Genomic DNA, 17,387 nt, shown 5'->3' with positions numbered 1-17,387 from the left:
ATAAGTTGTAGTTTCTGCTCGTTCTCAAAACTTAACCTGATTCAGACCACTGAGGTTGGTGCTGATAATGTCTACTGGTTAATGTTGGCCTGTCTCAAGTAGCGAACTGATGGACATGAGCACTTAACACTTGTGAATTATTTTGTTGAAAGATCTTGGCTTCTGGTCAAGTCACACTCCCCCAAAACCCTCAGGAGATAATATCGTTATTAGCCAGTTCTAAAACTCTCCTATAACATGTAAGTGGTAAAGCTGGGGAAGCACACTACCATTCAGATCAGTGTAGGGAGAAAGTTCCAAACACCCAGAACCAACCCATCTGAGAAAGGCTTTCTGGCTAGGACCATGCATTTTCTGTTGAGATATAATCTCAACAGTGCCGTGGTGCAATCTTGACTCACTGCAACCTCTGCCTCCTAGGTTCAAGTGGTTTTCCTGCCTCAGCCTTCTGAGTAACTGGGATTACAGGTGTGCGCCACCAAACCTGGCTAATTTTTGTATTTTTTGTAGAGACAGCATTTCACCATGTTGGCCAGGCTGGTCTCGAACTCCTGACCTCAGGTGATCCACCTGCCTCAGCCTCCCAAAGTGCTGGGATTACAGGCATAAGTCACCTTGCCCGGCCCTCCTGATACGTTTTTATTATCAGCCCTGATTTGATTCTGTAAGTGTAGCTCAAGCTCCAAAAGCACCAGGCCGGGTGGGTTCTAGGCTGCTGGGTTGGGAAGGTGGGTGAGGGAGGATGGTTGTTAGTGGTTGACTGCTGTCTGCTCATGGTGCAAATTCTGGGGATGGAGCAGCCTTGAATGGGCTGTGGCCTTGTGGCCAGAGAAACCAGGCTTGCGTCATGAGGCCAAGGAAAGAACTTTCTGGAGTTGAGGTCAGTTCCCATTTCTCTCAACCCCTAAGGGCCCTGAAGGACTGAGTTTGTTTGCAGGTTTCCAGGAGGCAAGCACAGAGGGCCTCGGGAAGGGAAAGGCCATGAGGCAGTCACTGGGGCCCTGTGCGGTGACCATAGGTCACTCCTGCCTGGCATTGGCACAGGGCTTGTCCTGCTTGTGTGAACTATCTGCCAGGCTTCACCAGACCAGGCTTCAAGCCTCAAACGCAGGATGGTGTTCCTGATCCCTCTCCACCGTGAATGGATGCTTCAACAACAGCTCACCCTGAGCCTCTAAAGCGCTTCAGAAGAGGAGGGAAAACTAACCCGGGAGACACATGTTACGGTTTGGCTGAAGCAGGCGGTGTCTTAACACTAACATCCTGCTGCCTCTTCCTTAAATTAATTGGCTTCAGACTCCAGGCCCACATAGGTTAGAATTTGCAAGGACTAACAGACAAGGAGGCTCCTCGGAACCTGCAGCACCCATGCCATGCTGCATTGAGCCACCCAGCAGCTGGGCATGCAGCTGTGGGGAGGCGAGATGCCACCATCACCACTCAGCAGAGAAAAGGCAGAGAGGTGGCCCCTGTTGGGTGATACCAGAGCCTTTGCTTCCTCATCCAGCCCTCCCAGGTCTGAGACTCCAAAGGAAATAGACAGGGAGTTTGCTGCCGGGAGACAACTCCCTATTCTCTCTTGCAGTTTGGTGGCTCCAAGTTTCTACTAGTTCAGTCCTGAAAATGTCCCTTGCATTGCTTTGCTTTGATCCAGTGACTGCCTCTGTCCTTGAAGCACATTCATCTCTCTTATCAAAAAAGAAGCCAGTTTGGCTTTTCCCCACATGTCTCCAGCCAACCTCTCATGTTGCTGCTCTGTGGTGTGCTCAGGCACCAATTTCCAACCTGAAAACCACCTTCCTGCCTGCCGCTGGCCAGGAGGCTCAGATCCTTCCTTGTGTCTTATAAGTGATTCCACTCACTGCAGGCCCAGTTTCTGCACGACAGACTACTGCTAAAAGAAAACACTATGAAATCCAAGGCTAGGACCACAGACTTATGAGGCAGCCTAACGTGGTCTTCTCAATCATGATGAGAAGCTGTGTAGGAATTAGATGTCACTCTGCCCCGTTAGGCCTGATACTAGCAGGGACAAAACAGGGCCTGGAGGTGAAAACCAATGAGGCAAGAAGCACAAAGTTCTAGAAGCTGCGGCTCCTGCAGGTGTGAGGCTGGAAAGGGAACGCATACTTATGAGCCCTACCGTGTTGCTAGGCATGTTGGTAGGTGTTTCACACCATCTTTTTTCATGCTCCGAACATCTTGTAAGAGCAGCTCTGTAACCCCCATTACAGATAAGAAGACCAAGGATTTGAGCAGCTAGGAAATGTGTCCAATGCCACACAGTGTCTCAGACAGGACTAAATCTGGCTCTAACTTGAAGGCACATGCTTTTTGAATTACGCTGCTCAGGTGTCCCTCCTGGAATCATACTTTGACAAGGTTTCCTCTGTTTACTTGGATCTTTCTTTGCCCCAGAGAAATTGCAAATTCAAGGACACAGAACAGATTCTCCAACCTTGGAGTAGAAGCTCCTGAGGGATGGACCCTGTTGCCCTTTCCAAATTGGGAGCTCCCTGGCCGTGAAAACATCTCTTCCATCAGGGTGGGGGTTCCCTGAGGTCAGGATCTGACTGCCCCAAGAGATACAGGACTGCCTCTCTCCTGATGACTAGGTGACTCTCCCCTATGCCACAGACCAAAGAACAAGCAGACTTGCAGTACTGGTGGGGTCAGGCTGAAAGCAGAGAGGGCACTGCCAGAGGGAAAGTAAGCCCTGGTCAACCCTGGGCCCTCCCTAGAACTCCCCTCCCCAACCCCAGGAAAGTGCCTGGACCCAGGGGGCCACCCAGAGAGCTGATCTCAATCCTAAAAGACCACTCCATTCTGCTGAGAGCCAAGGCCTTTGGGGAGCTCGCATGCCCTAGGGCTGAACGGTATTTATTGCCCAATCATATCTAATAGAAAACTCACTGCTGGGGCTCTAGCAGGCAGGGGGCAGGGTGGGGTGGGGAACGTATCCCAGGGGCAGCCCCTTGAGGACCCACACAAAAGACTTTCCACTTGAGTAGCTCCTCTTTAATGATTATAAAGGCACAGGAGTCTAATCCATTTTTTATGTAAGCACTAATAGTTCTGTGTCCTTGAAGTTCAAAGCAGGCGCATACATGTCACTAATTAGCCAAGCACAGAGCCATTCAGCTCCCTCTCATGTTTCTAATTAGGTCTTTAATAACAAACAAACTCCGACCTTACCAAAAGGCCCCCATTGGTCAGTCAAGGAGGGTGGCTGCTTCTCTGTTTACAGTTGCTGCAGGCTGCTAGTTTTATTTGTACACGCCCTTAATCTCAGCCAGGACTGGCCTGTCCTCGAGGGAGACAGGGGGGTCCCTCCATGAGGACAAAAACCCCTTGGTCCACCCTGGAGGGTGGCCTTCCTGACCCTGCTGGGAAGACCAATGGAGGCAGGAGAGCCATGGGCTCCACAGCAGCAGGCTAGAGATCCCAGCCCCACCTCCCCACCTCCCAGTTAGAGGAGGCTGGGGTACCAGTTACAGCCACAGAGATGTTATGGAGCTTTACATCCAGCAAGAACATGAGCTACTTGGGCCCAGTGTTACACACTGTACCTGCCTGAGGCTCAGCCTGCTAGATTCTGGTTTGATGGGTCTGTGATGCAGCCTGGCCACTGCACAGTTTAAAACCTCCCTGGGTGATCCTAACAGGGAGTAACGTTCAAGAGCCACAGCTTTGGCCTCAGTCTCTGGGTTGATTTGCTCATTGACAGCAGCTTTTTACAGGTCCACTATTATTCATGAATACCATCCACACAGAATCAAACCCTAAGAGATTTAATCAACCACACCCAAGGATGGAAGTCTGAGGACAGATGTGTAAAATGATACACAGTTCTGGAACCGCTTCTGTCCCTCCCATTGCCTTCATGCATTAAACAATTCATGGCTGACTGTTTTCAAATTCCCACCAAGTTTTCTATCACCTGGAACCTCTCGGCTTTCTCTCCACTCACTTCTCTCAGATCTTTTTTCTTTTCTTTTTTTTCCCTCCCCTTTTTTGAGAGGGAGTCTTGCTATGTCACCCAGGCTGGAGTACAGTGGCACAATCTTGGCTCACTGCAACCTAGGGCTCCCGGGTTCAAGTAATTCTCCTGCCTGTCTCCCAAGTAGCTGAAACTACAGGCACACACCACCACACCTGGCTGATTTTTGTATTTTTAGGAGAGATGGGGTTTCACCATGTTGCCCAGGCTGGTCTCAAACTCCTGGCCTCAAGTGATCGGCCGCCTGGGCCTCCCAAAGTGCTGGGGTTACAGGTGTGAGTCACTGCGCCTGGCGGGTTTTCTCAGATCTTAAGGCACTGTCACTGTCACTGTTCCTATCTCCAAGGAAAAGGGATTTCAAGCTTTGGAAACAGCAGCAAAACAGAGCTGTAGAACTGAAATGGCCCCCAAGAACCCTTTAGTCTGAAATCCTCATTTAGTAGAGGTGGAAGCAGGCCTGGAACCAAGTCTTCCGATTCCCTACTCTGCCTTCTACGCTGTTATGCCGCCTCTATTTTTTTAAAGCTGTTAATCATCCTCACTGGAGTAATCAACCAGGCAACCTCTCCCCCTAGGAGGCAGAAGGGATAGAAAGCAAGCCTCTCAGCTGCTTTAACTTCGAAGGCCAGGGCATGCGGAGCCATGGGGACAACCCTGAACACAGTGTAAACCTCCAGCAGATCATTTCCAAGCCTGAACCGAATGTGCCCTTTAAGCCAGACGGGAAGGGAGTCACTGGAGTCTTGGGGGCTACCTCCATTGAAGACTTAAAGACTATTTTACACACCTGGAGCTGATCAAGCAAAGCCAGAAAACACAGAAGGACACAGCAAAACTGGACTAGGGGTCTTTTCTGACACTGGTCCATGGTGTCTGCTTTGCTGCTGTGCGTCTGTCTTTCCTCTGAAGGATGGTGACGCTGCCGCCACCTTTCCACCTTAGTCAGTGACTGACCCCGACTCCAGGGCATCCTGGATCCCATGTCTGTCATGCTGAGCCCCTCCTCTTCTCTCCAAGGTCAGAAGCCCACCCTCTTCAGGATACAGTCAGAAATAACTTTCCGAAAGAGAGGCAAGAGGGGCTGGGCTGCCCTTCCTGGCTATATAGCCTCTGCCACAGGCACCCAGGCATCAAATCTTTACCACAGACCTGGGCAGACCATTTTATTAATATTAATAAGTAACCAGGAACAAAGAGCCCCTTTATTTTTAGCTTTCTCTAATTGTGTAGTAATTACTCATCTACAAAACAAATGAGGCCCTGCTCGCGGTTGCCATGGTACCGGGTGCCCAGCCTCCCTGCAGGATGGTTGGCCAAGAAGCCCGCAGCTCCCGCCTTGGCCCCGCCCCTCCCCCCGCCACTGGCTCAGAGCAAAGCCCCAGCAACTGGGCAGCCAATCACCTCCCAGTCGTAAGGCCGGGCGGGGCTTCCCAGCGACCTTCCAGATGCGGTCCTCGCAGCCCACAGGAAAGAATGTTGACTCATCCCTACAGAGGACGTCTGTCTTCCCGGAGAAGCCCGCCCGTGCTTCATTGCCTAGTTTCTTCTGGGCATTGGCTAACTTCCCTCAGCCTTGTTTCAGCTAAAGGTTCCCTTCCAATAATTCTCTTCAGGCTGGCTTCCTCTTACCCGACCACGCCTCCTCGCGGCCTCCTTTGTCTGACACTGGTCTGAGTGCATTCAGGGACCAGAAACCTGATCAGAAATCTCAGCCAAAGCCAGGCAGTGTATGCAACAGCAGGAGCAGGTGCAAAAAATACTTATACTGCCTCCTGAGGCCACTTGTAAATGATTTGGGGTTATCTCCTCCCCCAAGGATAATGGAGAATTGAGTTAAGAGCAGCTGTGTTTTTTTCTTGAGTGTCTGTTTTAAGGTTGCAGAGCCTGGCTCAGCCATCGCAGGGCTGGTGCGATGGAGCGTCCGCTGATAGTGGCTTATCCGAGGACAGAATGACGACAGGCTTAGGCTCAAATCCGGTCTCTGCCACTTCAGATAAGCTACTATCCTTTCCAAACTACAGTGTTTAAATCTTTAAAATGGGAATGAGAATCATTAGTGCTCACTTCATAGGGTTATGAGAATTAAATGGGGTATAAGGCTGGTGGGCTTGACATGATACTTGGCTCACTCATAATATATGTGAGCTAGTATTATTAACATCTATTATCATTATTGTATTAACATTGGCTAGGATGTGTCTCTAGCATTCTATTGACCACTTACAAGATACCTTTCCCTGGAACCCTTTTAGCCTATGCCATGGAGTGGCTGCCATTGTGGTGTTCTCATCCCCTGACAGATCTAATTTCCACAGCCCATCACAGCTGTTCAAAAGCATTATTTGTCTGCTTCCTGTTCTGTAGGATCCCAAGCTGGGAAGGGAGACCTTTTTTAAAAAATTAATATTAATAAGCAACCAGGAACAAAGGGCCTCTTTATTTTCTGTATTTTCTAATTGCATAGTAATTACTCATCCATATGAAGAATGAGGACTAGGTTGACTTTGCCTCCGGGAGGCCTGATGGTTTGCATTGTTGGGGAAAGCAGGTGCCACCCACAGACACATGCAAAATATCTTCCAAGGACCCATAATGCCACCTTTCATTCAGGAGAGCTCACCGATGAGGAAGAGGACTGAGGACATGGAGCAGAGGAGGGGGTGCCCCAGGTAGGGTGAATCAGGTATGGCTTCCTGGCACTTGGAGCCTAATTTTGACAGAGAGGGCAAAGACAAGGACAGAGAAGTGGAGTGGCAGAAAGAAAGGGGACAGTGGCCACCTCAAGGGCAAAGGAATGGGAAACAATAGCCCCAAGCAGGGAATAAATAACAACTTGTTGGCAGAAGCAAAGGAACACAGGGGAACTAAGGCAGAGATTTGCCATGGAATGCCCTCCTGTGTCTGCTTTCTCAATGCTTCTCATTCCACACCCCTTGCTCCAGGTCACAAGCCCAGCCCCAGACCCCAGGATTAGGGGTCAGACTGTTCTTTGTGGAGCTACAGCCAGGCTTATCTTCTTTAGATGGCTCTGTCCTTACTGAGCTTCACTTCCATGAAGAATACGAACCTCCCTCTCCTATGACTATATCAACATGGCTTTCAAGATCTCCCAGAACCTTGACTGTCTCTATCTCTTCAAGCCCATATTCCCTGCCTAGTAGACAGCTCCCACTCCAAATTCTCCAAGGCCTGTGTCATGTCTTGCCTCCTCCACCAAGCTTCCTGCCTGCTTGGTACTCTCTGACCATGTAGGAATCTATCCTTATTAAAGGGTAGCTCTCACATCGGTTGTATACTTTTGTCTTCCCCAGAAGCCTGAAAGTTGGCTGAAGGCAAGGACCATGCCATGGAATTATTCTGCATCCCACCCCAGCCCCTAGCATGATGTTGAGTCCAGAGTTAATCATCTTATGGATAAGAGCACAAGGCCTACTGCTTGAGCAGCTATATATTAACATCTATGGAATGTTTAGAATGTACATGAATTATCTATAACTCGTCCTCCCACCTCAGTCCTGTGTCTTGAATCCATCCTGGACAATGTTGTCAAAGCTTGTCTAACATACAAATCTGATGTCAGTTCCTAGTTTCAGGCCTCCCATGGTCTCACGGGCCCTGCCCATGTAAATCCAGTCTTCTTAGCTTGGTACCAAGGGTTCCCTGCTCTGATTCTGCCCAGCTCTCCGGCTTTACCTACAGTTACTCCCCTGTTGCATTTTATTCTCCAGCTGGAATAAAGCATCTGCAGGGCCTCCACCTGACTCCACTGTCCTGGGGTCTGGTGGCTTTGCCCATGATGTTCCCTGGCCCCCTGGGGAGCTCCTATTTGTCCTTTAAAAGTGGAAACATTCACTCCCCTGTGAAACATTCCCTGACTTCCTAGGCAAAGCTAACCACTTCCTCCTCTGTGCTACTTCTGTATGTTGGATAGGCTTCTGTTACCAGGCTTACAGCATCCTATTGTAATTACCCATTAGTTTCCACACTAGGTTGGGAGCTCTTCAAGGGCATAGAGACTGCTTAGTATTTATCCAGGAACTTCCAGGGCTGTAGTGGGCATCCACTGGTTGTCTCTCCAGCATCATTCTTCCATTTCCCCTCTCATCAGCACGCAGGTTTTCCTTTGGGAATCCATCCTTACCCCACTGTGTAAAGAGCCATTCCATTTAGAGGGTGATGGATCCCACCCTCAGTGACTGGTTTTGTAACCCAAGCCTTAGCCAAGCAGCACAAAGCTCTGAACTTTCCTAGAATTCCGGACCATCTGCCTCCCCTCTTCTGGACAGGATGGTATGATGCCAGAAACTGTTGCAATCATTTTGCCACCATGAGGAAAACCAATATAAAGACAGTATTGAAATGAGAAGGAGGACAAAGCTAAGAGAATTGCAGAAAAAAGATCCCTGAACAATCCAGGCATGAAACCCACTCTTCTATGGAGCTTCCAGGATGTCAGCCAATAAATCCCCCATAATATTTAATTCCCTGTAACATTAACCTATAGTGTTTAATCAGTGTTGGGAGGTTTCTGATACAGTGAAAAGCACCCTTGAATCAGGCTTAGGACAGTACCTACCACACCTACCACATATAACAATAATTACTACTGTTAATACACTTAATAAATATCTGCCACATTCAACTCCATGGCAGATGTCCCCTAGGTCCAGTTCTGAAATCTATATCTGAAAGATCAGACTATGAGGTTTTAGGCCAGAGCCTGAGTGCTTGGCCTATATAGAGCTAGAAGCTGAGGCTACTTGGGCTGTCCCTACACGGTCTTTATTCCTGCTTATGCCCGGTGTCCTGGGGGGCAGGTGTGTCCCTCATAAAAAACACGGCTTTTCCGGAGGGCTACTTAAGGGGGCCAAAGACCTGGGTTCAAGTCCAGGATTCTTCACCTTTGACCAAAGCCTTGCTCCCTAGGTAACCAGGTGTGTGATTTAAAATAAGTCACGTAGCCATTCTGTAGCCCAGCTTTCTCACAAAAACAAAACAAAAACATGCTTGTAAACCAGGCCACAAACTTCTGCCTTCCTGATTGTCATATCACAGGGTGGCTATGGTAATATACATCATGGTGTATATCTGAAAGTCAAAACTCTGCAGAGGCCAGGCACAGTGGCTCACACCTGTAATTCCAGTGCTTTGGGAGGTCAAGGTGGGAGGATCATTTCAGGCCAGGAGTTTGAGATCAGCTTGAGCAATATAGTGAGACCCTGTCTCTACCAAAAACAAAAACAAACAAACAAACAAAAGACCAAAAAACAAACAAACAAATAAACCAAAGCCGGGCACGGTAGTATGAACCTACAGTTCCAACTACTTGGGAGGCTGAGGAAACAGGTTCACTTGAGCTCAGGAGTTCAAGACTGTACTTCACTCCAGCCTGGGCAACATGTGAGAGTCTGTCTCAAAACACCAACCAACCAACCAGCCAACCATCCAAATAAAAAAAACCTCAGCAAAACACAAGCAACCATGAATGATACACCTGGGCACATGCTCCCTGGATGATTCTCACTAACCCGCAGGTTGACCAGCTTTAGGGGCTTCCTAGACCCTGCAGTACCCTCACCCAGCCCAGGGTGCAAGGAGCGGGTCTCTAGGCCCCTCTCTGTTGTGCTCTACATGCCCTTATGGAGCTACCAAGGACACCATCACACTTTCCACCCCTGCTCCAGACAGCTGGGCCTGAGCTCCTGAGCCGACACAAGAGCAACGACCAACCAGCTCAGGGGGCAGGCAGAGATGTGTCAACCACTGAAAATAATTCCACTGATTTAAAAGACTATTAACATCCCCCACTCCATTCACTTTAGGATTAACTTATACTTAGGTCTGGGCTTCAAGGCTAGTCACTAATTGCACTAGAGTTGATTTATCAAGTGCACAGTATTTCTATTACAAAATTATTGATTAGAGCTGATGTATTTTATCCTCAACAGGGTTGGTCTGAAAGCCCTTGGAAAATGAATGAAGCTGAGGTCAGCAGCGGGCAGCTCTGAGCATTATTATAAATTCACTGGGGTTACTGAAATCCAATGCTGGACTCTTTATGGTGAAAAGTCCTGGCTGTCCCAGAAATGAACATTTTAATGACAAACTGGGAAACGAGGTGTCCATCCCCAGAACACACAGCAGTGGACTGAGAGATGTGTGTTCAGGTAAGATCCTTTGGTAAGTCTGACTGGTTGTGGTGGTTGGCCCTAATGGGTCAGAGATTTGTTCTCCCCCTGGGCCACTACTGGCTTGATTCCATGGCCACAGATGTGGCTTCATCTTAGCACAAGGGTGTCCCCATGACCTTACCCACAGATGGACCATGTTGGGGTCACAGCCCCCAGAGGATGCTTGCTGCTAGCACAGGGAGGCTGGGTGAGAAAGCAGAGATGGCTGCACTGTATCCCCGCTCCGCCCCCCCCCCCCCATGGATCTTGCTCATGGAAGCGCAGGAAAGCCCTCTTCAGAAATGAAGGCACACATTGATCCATTTTCCTTTTTTAAATGAAGCTGACAGTGGTCATTCTCAGGCCAGAAACAGTGCATTGTGGGAAACACAGACTTTCAGAGGACAGGACTAGAGTCTCAGGCCACCGAAGGCTAAAAGTGCCATCTGCCTTTATATTCCTTGGTGCTTGGCACAAAACAAATCCTTAATACATGTTGAAAGCAATACCTGGGAACCCTAAAGCTTATGGTGCAACTGACCCAAATAGCTCCAGGATCCCTCCAGCAAGTGGAAGAGTGTATGTTGGACACTATCTTTCATGTCCCCCAGCCCCTAACATATATAAGGCAGAGGCTTGCAGCGGGGACACAGAAAACATCTTGAAGGGGGATTGGGATGGGCATGACTACTTCTTGAGATCTATTCTCCTCCCTAAAGCATTTTCTTTTCTGGTTCAAGTTAAACTATTTATTCCATCCCCTGACTTGCATTTTACTTTTGCTCATTTTACCAACTGGAACTGGAGCTCTTAGAATTTCCAGCCACAGGGCAGCAAAGCCATTTTCCTAGCAGAACCAGACCTGGGATTTAGGCCAGTGGGAGGGGATTTTCTGCTCTCCCTGCCTTCTGTCCCTACCCTCTTCTCTTACTCCCCAGCCTCAGGTCAATTTGCAGCTTCAGCAGCCCTGAAGCCTGACAGTTCCAGCCATCTCCCTGTGCACCTCCCCCACCCGCACCCCCATGCAGGCCAAGCTAGAAGAACAGCTCCTTCCAGATTTATCTTCCTGGGCCTTGGTGCCCTCATTCTGTTTGGTGGCAGATTGGCCTAACTCACATTCAATCCTTGTTCATTCCGATTCTGCCACCAATTTGCACAGCTTGCTAGATTCTTTCCACAGCACTACCATTTTGCTTTATCTCTACGCATTCTCTCAGGGGACTTTATGGACTCTGACGTTTTCCTGGGCTTCTGTCTCCCACACCCTGAAGGTTCAGATCCCACCTGTGTTCCATCAATGCTCTTGCAGCTTTGGGCAGAGCCACCACACTCTGACTTAAAGAGCAGGTTCCAGGAGGCAGGCACTACTCACTCGGCATCAACATGTAAGGGGTGGGGATACCTCCAAAAACTCTGAGAGACCTCTGGCACTCCCTTATGGCTTGTCACCACAAATGTAGGGAAGATGGTGTGTCCAAACTGGCTGCATGTGCTCCTGTTCTAAGGGCACAGGCTGCAGGACTCCTCCTTTCCCCTTTAGGGAGCCTTCCTGGGGAGTTGGAGGAAACTGGGGGTGGTTCCTCTTGGATGTTCCAAGCACACCTCCCTTCCTGTCTCCATGAAACTGTGCCAGTCATCTCCATGCTAAGAATGTCACCACTCTTACTCTACTTAAACTTCACCAACCTTAAAAACAAATGGCAATGATTCACTAGGACCAAGTGCATTCCCTGTCGGCAGACCAAGGATCTCAAGATCTCAATCCCTTCCTCACCGTGTCTCATTTCCCCTCCACCCCAAGACGTAATCCATATAGACAGGACTGCCACATAGACCTGTATCCCTGAAGGGCTGGCTGTGACCTGCCAAAGGACTCAAGGAGTAGAGGGGCTCGAAGGAGTGTTGCTGGTAGGCCTTAAGAAATAAAAAAAGATCTGCTCTGTTCAAGAATAGTATGAGAAAGACAAGAACAAGGAAGACCTTGAAGACTCCTTCCAAACCTGGTTCCATTTTTGCACTATAATTGGACAATATCAACAGAGATCTCAGTGGGGAAGGCTAGAGCTGAGGGTGGTGACCCAGTTCTGGACCGGGGGAGCGGGGAGTGTGAGAGGAGGTGGTGGTGGCTGATGGTGAGAACATGGATCCAAGCCCCCTGGAAACATTGAAAATATGGAGCCCCTTCTCTTCCTGGTCCCCGCACTATCCTTCAGACGGCCGTGCTGTGCCGAGCCATCAAAGACCCTGTAATATCAACTCAACAATGCATGTACTACAACTACAGCTACGGCTACCAGTACATCTACTACAGTGCATGCATTTAGTTCAGTCCCACAGATACATACAATCTAAGAACAGGCAGGGGAGGTGTGAAATGTTTTACTGGACAACAGGTGTTTTGGAGTTGTAACTAATAAAAAAAAATCAAAAACGAAAGTGTACAAAAAAAGACATTTCTTGAGAGTTGGATATGAGTTTGTTTCTTGAACTGTTTCATCTGAACAAGCAAAAACATGCAAACCAGCTGGTACTAACAGGAAGCTGGACACTGAGAGAGGATTAATAGGTGTGGACAAACCTTCCCGCTGAGCGTGCTCAGAAGAGTGTTTGAGAGGAGGTGTGCAGATCCTAGCGTAAGAGAGGCGGGAAAGTATGCCTCAGAGACACTCTCACCGCAGCCCCAACCAAGCAAGAGAAAAGACAACAGAAATATGACTGCTCACACTCACCACCACCATCAGGAGCTCATGTTACTAGATTGGAATAAAGCTGGCAAGTATAAAGTACAGTAAGGGGTCCTGGCTGGGGCTGGGTGGGTGGGGAGAGGTGGGACAGGGTGGTACCAGGGGCTCAGAAGCTCTAAGATTGATACACGGACCCACCCATAATGTCACCCCCAACTAAAATACCCTGAATATCCAAACCACTTCCCTCAACTGTCGGGGGAGGCTTCTGTCAAACTGAATTTAGGTTTGGGTGGGACATGATGGGGCCACTGGAACTGAATGAATACGATCAAAATAAACAAACAAACTCTCGACTGAGCACAAGAAAAGATGACATTTCAAACTACCAGGTGAAGGGAAAAGAAAAGTGACCACTGATAGTGAAGTTATCTAGGAGTCGGCAGGGACCTCACCGGGTGGGGTCCCCTGAGCCCTGCTCACCTCAGGTCCTGGGGGAATTAGGAACAGGGGGGCAGGCTGGCCCAGAGGAGTTGGCTGAGGTGGGCACAGACCTCAAGGCTCCCCCCCGGACCTCCTACCCTGACACCATAGCCCTGACGGTTCCAAGTTGCCACCCTGAGCAAAAACGAAGCTACCTCCCACCCCACGGCCCTCAGCAAGTGCTTCTCACCTCAGGGAGCTCCCCCTAGAAGTCATAATAGAAGGAAAACAAAAAAACAAAACCCCAAACATTGGAGCTGGACAAAAATCAAAGACAAAAACAGGGCCCTCCATAGGATGATGTCTGATCCCTGAACAAAGCCTGAGAACCCCTGGGGAGCGGAGGCCACGCTTCCTACTGTTTGGAGTTGCCTGCCGGGTTTAGCACGGTACCAAGTTCAGGGTAGGTACTCAACAGACCCTCCCTGAATGTCTCCCTGTGCTTCCCTCTAAGGGAATGCAGTTGAGTTCGTGCCGACCTGCAGCAGTTGAGGCTGCAGGAGCATCCTTTTCCCCTGGGGAGGAAGTGGGGTGGGTAAGGCAGGGCTTCAGGAGCTGGGGAAGGTGAAACTAGGCCATCAACCCCCAGTGAGCCCTCTGTGGCCTAGACTGATGCATACACCCAAGTGAGTCTGTGTGGTGCCTTGAAATTCAGAGCAAAGAGCTTTTGCCACTGAGAGGCCACTCACAGGTAAATAATTGGCCCTCCCATGAGGCTTGGCTTCCCGATCATTTTCTAGAGGGAGTGAGGTAACAGTCCCCTTACTGGCAGAATGCGTTAAAAGAAAGAAAGGCACAGTGCTTCCTTTCCCAAACCTGTAACCCTGTTTCAGGTCCAAAGTGGGGCTGAGGAACTAGGGTAGCCTGGCTACAAACAGGCAGGTGTCTTCCAGCCTAGGCAGTGCCCTCACTATGGTGGATACAGTCTAGTCATTGCCCTTGGGCACATCCCAAGCCCCTGACACCTGTGCCCGGCAGCACTGTGGGGTTGCCCTGTAGCTTGTAGGCTGACCCTGCACCCTGTGGGGTGGGGCAGGCACCTCGGAGTTGAGGATTTACTCCTTGCGCTAACCCAGGCTGGTGTGGGCAGGTGGTCTGGGAGCACACTCCTGAATACAGTTCACTAACAGTGCAGCGATGAGCATGGCTGACCTAGAATGGGCTGGGAGAGACTTTGCTCCCGATGGAAATGGCTACAAATCAAACACCACTGATCCTGAAAAAAAAAAATGTGTGGCTGGAGATGACCTTGGGGGTTAGGGGTTAGAGGGATGGGTGGGACTCCCGCCTGGCTCTGGGGGTCCATGAGAGGGTGGGGTGGCAGAAAGGGGCACAGACTGTGGGAGACGGCTACGGCTCTCAGATTCATAAAGAACCCCATGCTGCCCTTTAAACTTGCCATGAAGTCAAGGAGAACGGGGTGGGGTGGGGAGAGAGGCAGGGTTAATTTCGGGTTAAAGTTTAGTTTCATAATCCAAGTTATAAAAAGAAAGAAACTGAACGGAGAAAACAACAACCAACAACACTCAAAAATCTCAAGAGTTTTCTTTTATCTTTTCCCCAACCCCAGGCACAGGTAGGGCCGAGGCTTGTTTATAATGATACCAAAAAGCACTCAAGTTAAAAAACTAAATGGCACAGGGAGACATGAGGCAGCTGTGCACCCCGCCCCCAGGGCCCAGGGCTGGGGGGACCGAGGGACACTGGCCAGAGGGCAGGTGGGGCCTTTGGACACTGGCTGTGGTGAGCAGAAGCTCAGGAAGGGGGCCCCACTCTCTGGACCTGCCTGCCAGTCTGCCCACTTGCCAGCTCTCTGGCAAACTGCCCCTCGGCAACCCCTGAGAACTCCCTAGCCCCCAAACAAAACCCGAGTGGATGATTCGGGGGAGTGGGTCCTTTGTAGCTCGAGGCAGTGCCAGTTTGCATGGAACGGATTTTTACTGAAGTTTTCTAATGGGCCTCACTGTGCCAACTTTTCATCACCCAGGGTGTGGGTTCTTGGCATTTGCCCTCTGGGCTTTTAATGCTCTATTTCCTGGTACCTTCACCAGCCCCCCACCCTGCCCAGCCCCACCCTCCTCAGAGCCCTGTGACATCAAACTAGGCGCTTCCCTGGGTGCTCCAGAGCCCTGTCCGTGGGGCATAGGGGGCAAGAGCTGCAAACCATGACCACTCAGTTCAGGGAGCAGGGGTGGGGAGGGAGCCCAGTGCACAGCGGAAGCCCTGCTCGCCTGGAAAGGCAGAAAGCATTTTGGGGAGAGGGACAAAAGGGACCCCGGGCATCCTGGACATGTCCCAGCTCTGGCCTGACCCCATGGTAATGCTGGGATAGTGTTCCCATGTCACTTGAGGGGTTCCAGACATCTAAAAGTTTGGCTTTGGAGACCGAAGGACTGGAGCAACCTCACGGGACAGAAGGCCCAATTCCCTTGGCAGCTGGAGCCGAGGAGTCTGGCTAAGAAGAGTCTGGGAGGCACAGCAGCTCCGGAAACAGCAGCTTCATTTACTGAGGCTCAGGGCTGGCCCTATGGCTTTCAGGGGCTCTGGGGGTTTAGCCAGAATCCAGCAAGCCCACCTGCCAGTGCAGCAGGGGCCCAGGGGACAGCCTAGCATTTCTCTGGCTGGCTCAGGGACCCAAGGAAGGGAGCCTGTTGAATTAGCAAAAGCCAAGGAGGGAAATGACCACAGGTACCTGAAGCTAGTTGTCAGGTGACGGGGCGGTCAAAGTCAAAAAGAAACTCAGGTTTTTTTTTTTTTTTTTTTTTTTTTTTTAACAGAGAATAATAATCTGCCTTTGGTTTGCAGTCCCATGACTGTGACTGACCCCACTACAAGTGCCCTGGGTGGCCAGGCCTTGCCCGCGCCTCCCTGTCCACCCCCTCCCCGGGGCTGTGGTGAGAGTGGTGTTGGACAGATGCAGCCACACAGATCCGACAGGGCCTTGACCTCCCCCTGCACACTGGGGGCATGCCTGGGAGTCGCCTGTCCCATACACCTTCCTACCTGATCCTCTTGCTGCCGCCACCGCCGCTGCTGCCACTGGTCCATAAGCCGCTGCTGGGAAGCCTGGCCAGGAGAGAGAGGAGCCTGTGTCACGGAGGAATCCTTGAAAGGGCCAGGCACAGACCCAGGTCACGGGCCACACAACCCCCGCCCTCCACACAAAGACAGGAGTGGGAAGGGATTTTCACGGGGCAGCTTTTGAGAGGGACACAGAGTAGTGGCTGTCAGGCTTCCAGAAGGCACAACATCTTTAGGTGCATTTGATTCTCACCCATTTGTCACCCCAGAAGCTGGTTCTAGAAGGCCCACAACAATAATTCAAGAATTGTAGGAGGAATCTTTTTCTTGAGAAGCGGGGTTGAGCTCCCTGTTGACCCTGCACTGACACAGGGTGGCTCCCCTGGGGTTGTCTTGAGTAGAACTGAGCATCGCTGGGCTGGCCCACTGCTCCTTGCAGAGATCGTGGCAGAGTGGTCAGCCCTGTGCCACAGGCAGGAGGCACTTGGGACGGCCTATTGACAGAGCAGGCACCTTGGCCAGGAGCTGGCTTAATGCCAGCTGTTCTCTGAAGGCTCTGCAGGTTAGCATGGCCTTTTTAACTCCAGACTTTTGTCAAAACATCAAGTCAGCAGCATCACAACCCCAGGCCCAAGGGTGAGGCATTTGGGGGTCCCAGGTGATTGCATACACATGGAGCCAGACAGGAAAGGGAGCGCGGGGCTGCAGGGGTCTATGTGGAGTGAGTCCTATGGCTTTATTTGATCTCTCAGTGTTTCAACCTCCTGAGGCAATTGTGGGAATTTAGATGTGGCTCTTCGGTCTAAGCCCCATGGACCAGATGAAACTGGCACTAGAGGGTTTCCTAGGGGTCCCTGGAGTTCTTCTTGATCAAGGCTTATGCTATCTAAAAATGCACCAGGCAGCAAGGCTGTCCCAGCAATGGGAACAATAGTCAGAAGGCCAAGGTAACTTCTTGTAGCTGCAGATTCCAGATGAAGTATGCCAAGTCCCCTCCCCTGGGCTTCTCTCAGCCACCAGCACGTGCAC

General features: G+C 50.4%; 1 protein-coding gene across 1 annotated transcript in view; it reads right to left on the bottom strand.

Annotated features, from left to right (window-relative positions):
• MSI2 (musashi RNA binding protein 2) overlaps nt 1-17,387 on the bottom strand; it is a 156,340-nt gene that overhangs the window by 11,276 nt on the left and 127,677 nt on the right. Inside the window, exon 5 of the mRNA XM_017855908.1 lies at nt 16,341-16,403. Coding sequence (XP_017711397.1) covers nt 16,341-16,403 — 63 coding nt within the window. The remainder of the gene's footprint in view (nt 1-16,340; nt 16,404-17,387) is intronic.

Source organism: Rhinopithecus bieti, unplaced genomic scaffold (genome assembly GCF_001698545.2).
Source record: "Rhinopithecus bieti isolate Rb0 unplaced genomic scaffold, ASM169854v2 scaffold_41709, whole genome shotgun sequence".
Taxonomy (NCBI): domain Eukaryota; kingdom Metazoa; phylum Chordata; class Mammalia; order Primates; family Cercopithecidae; genus Rhinopithecus; species Rhinopithecus bieti.
The sequence above is the reverse complement of the archived record's forward strand: the minus strand, read 5'-3'. Positions and strand labels throughout refer to the sequence as shown.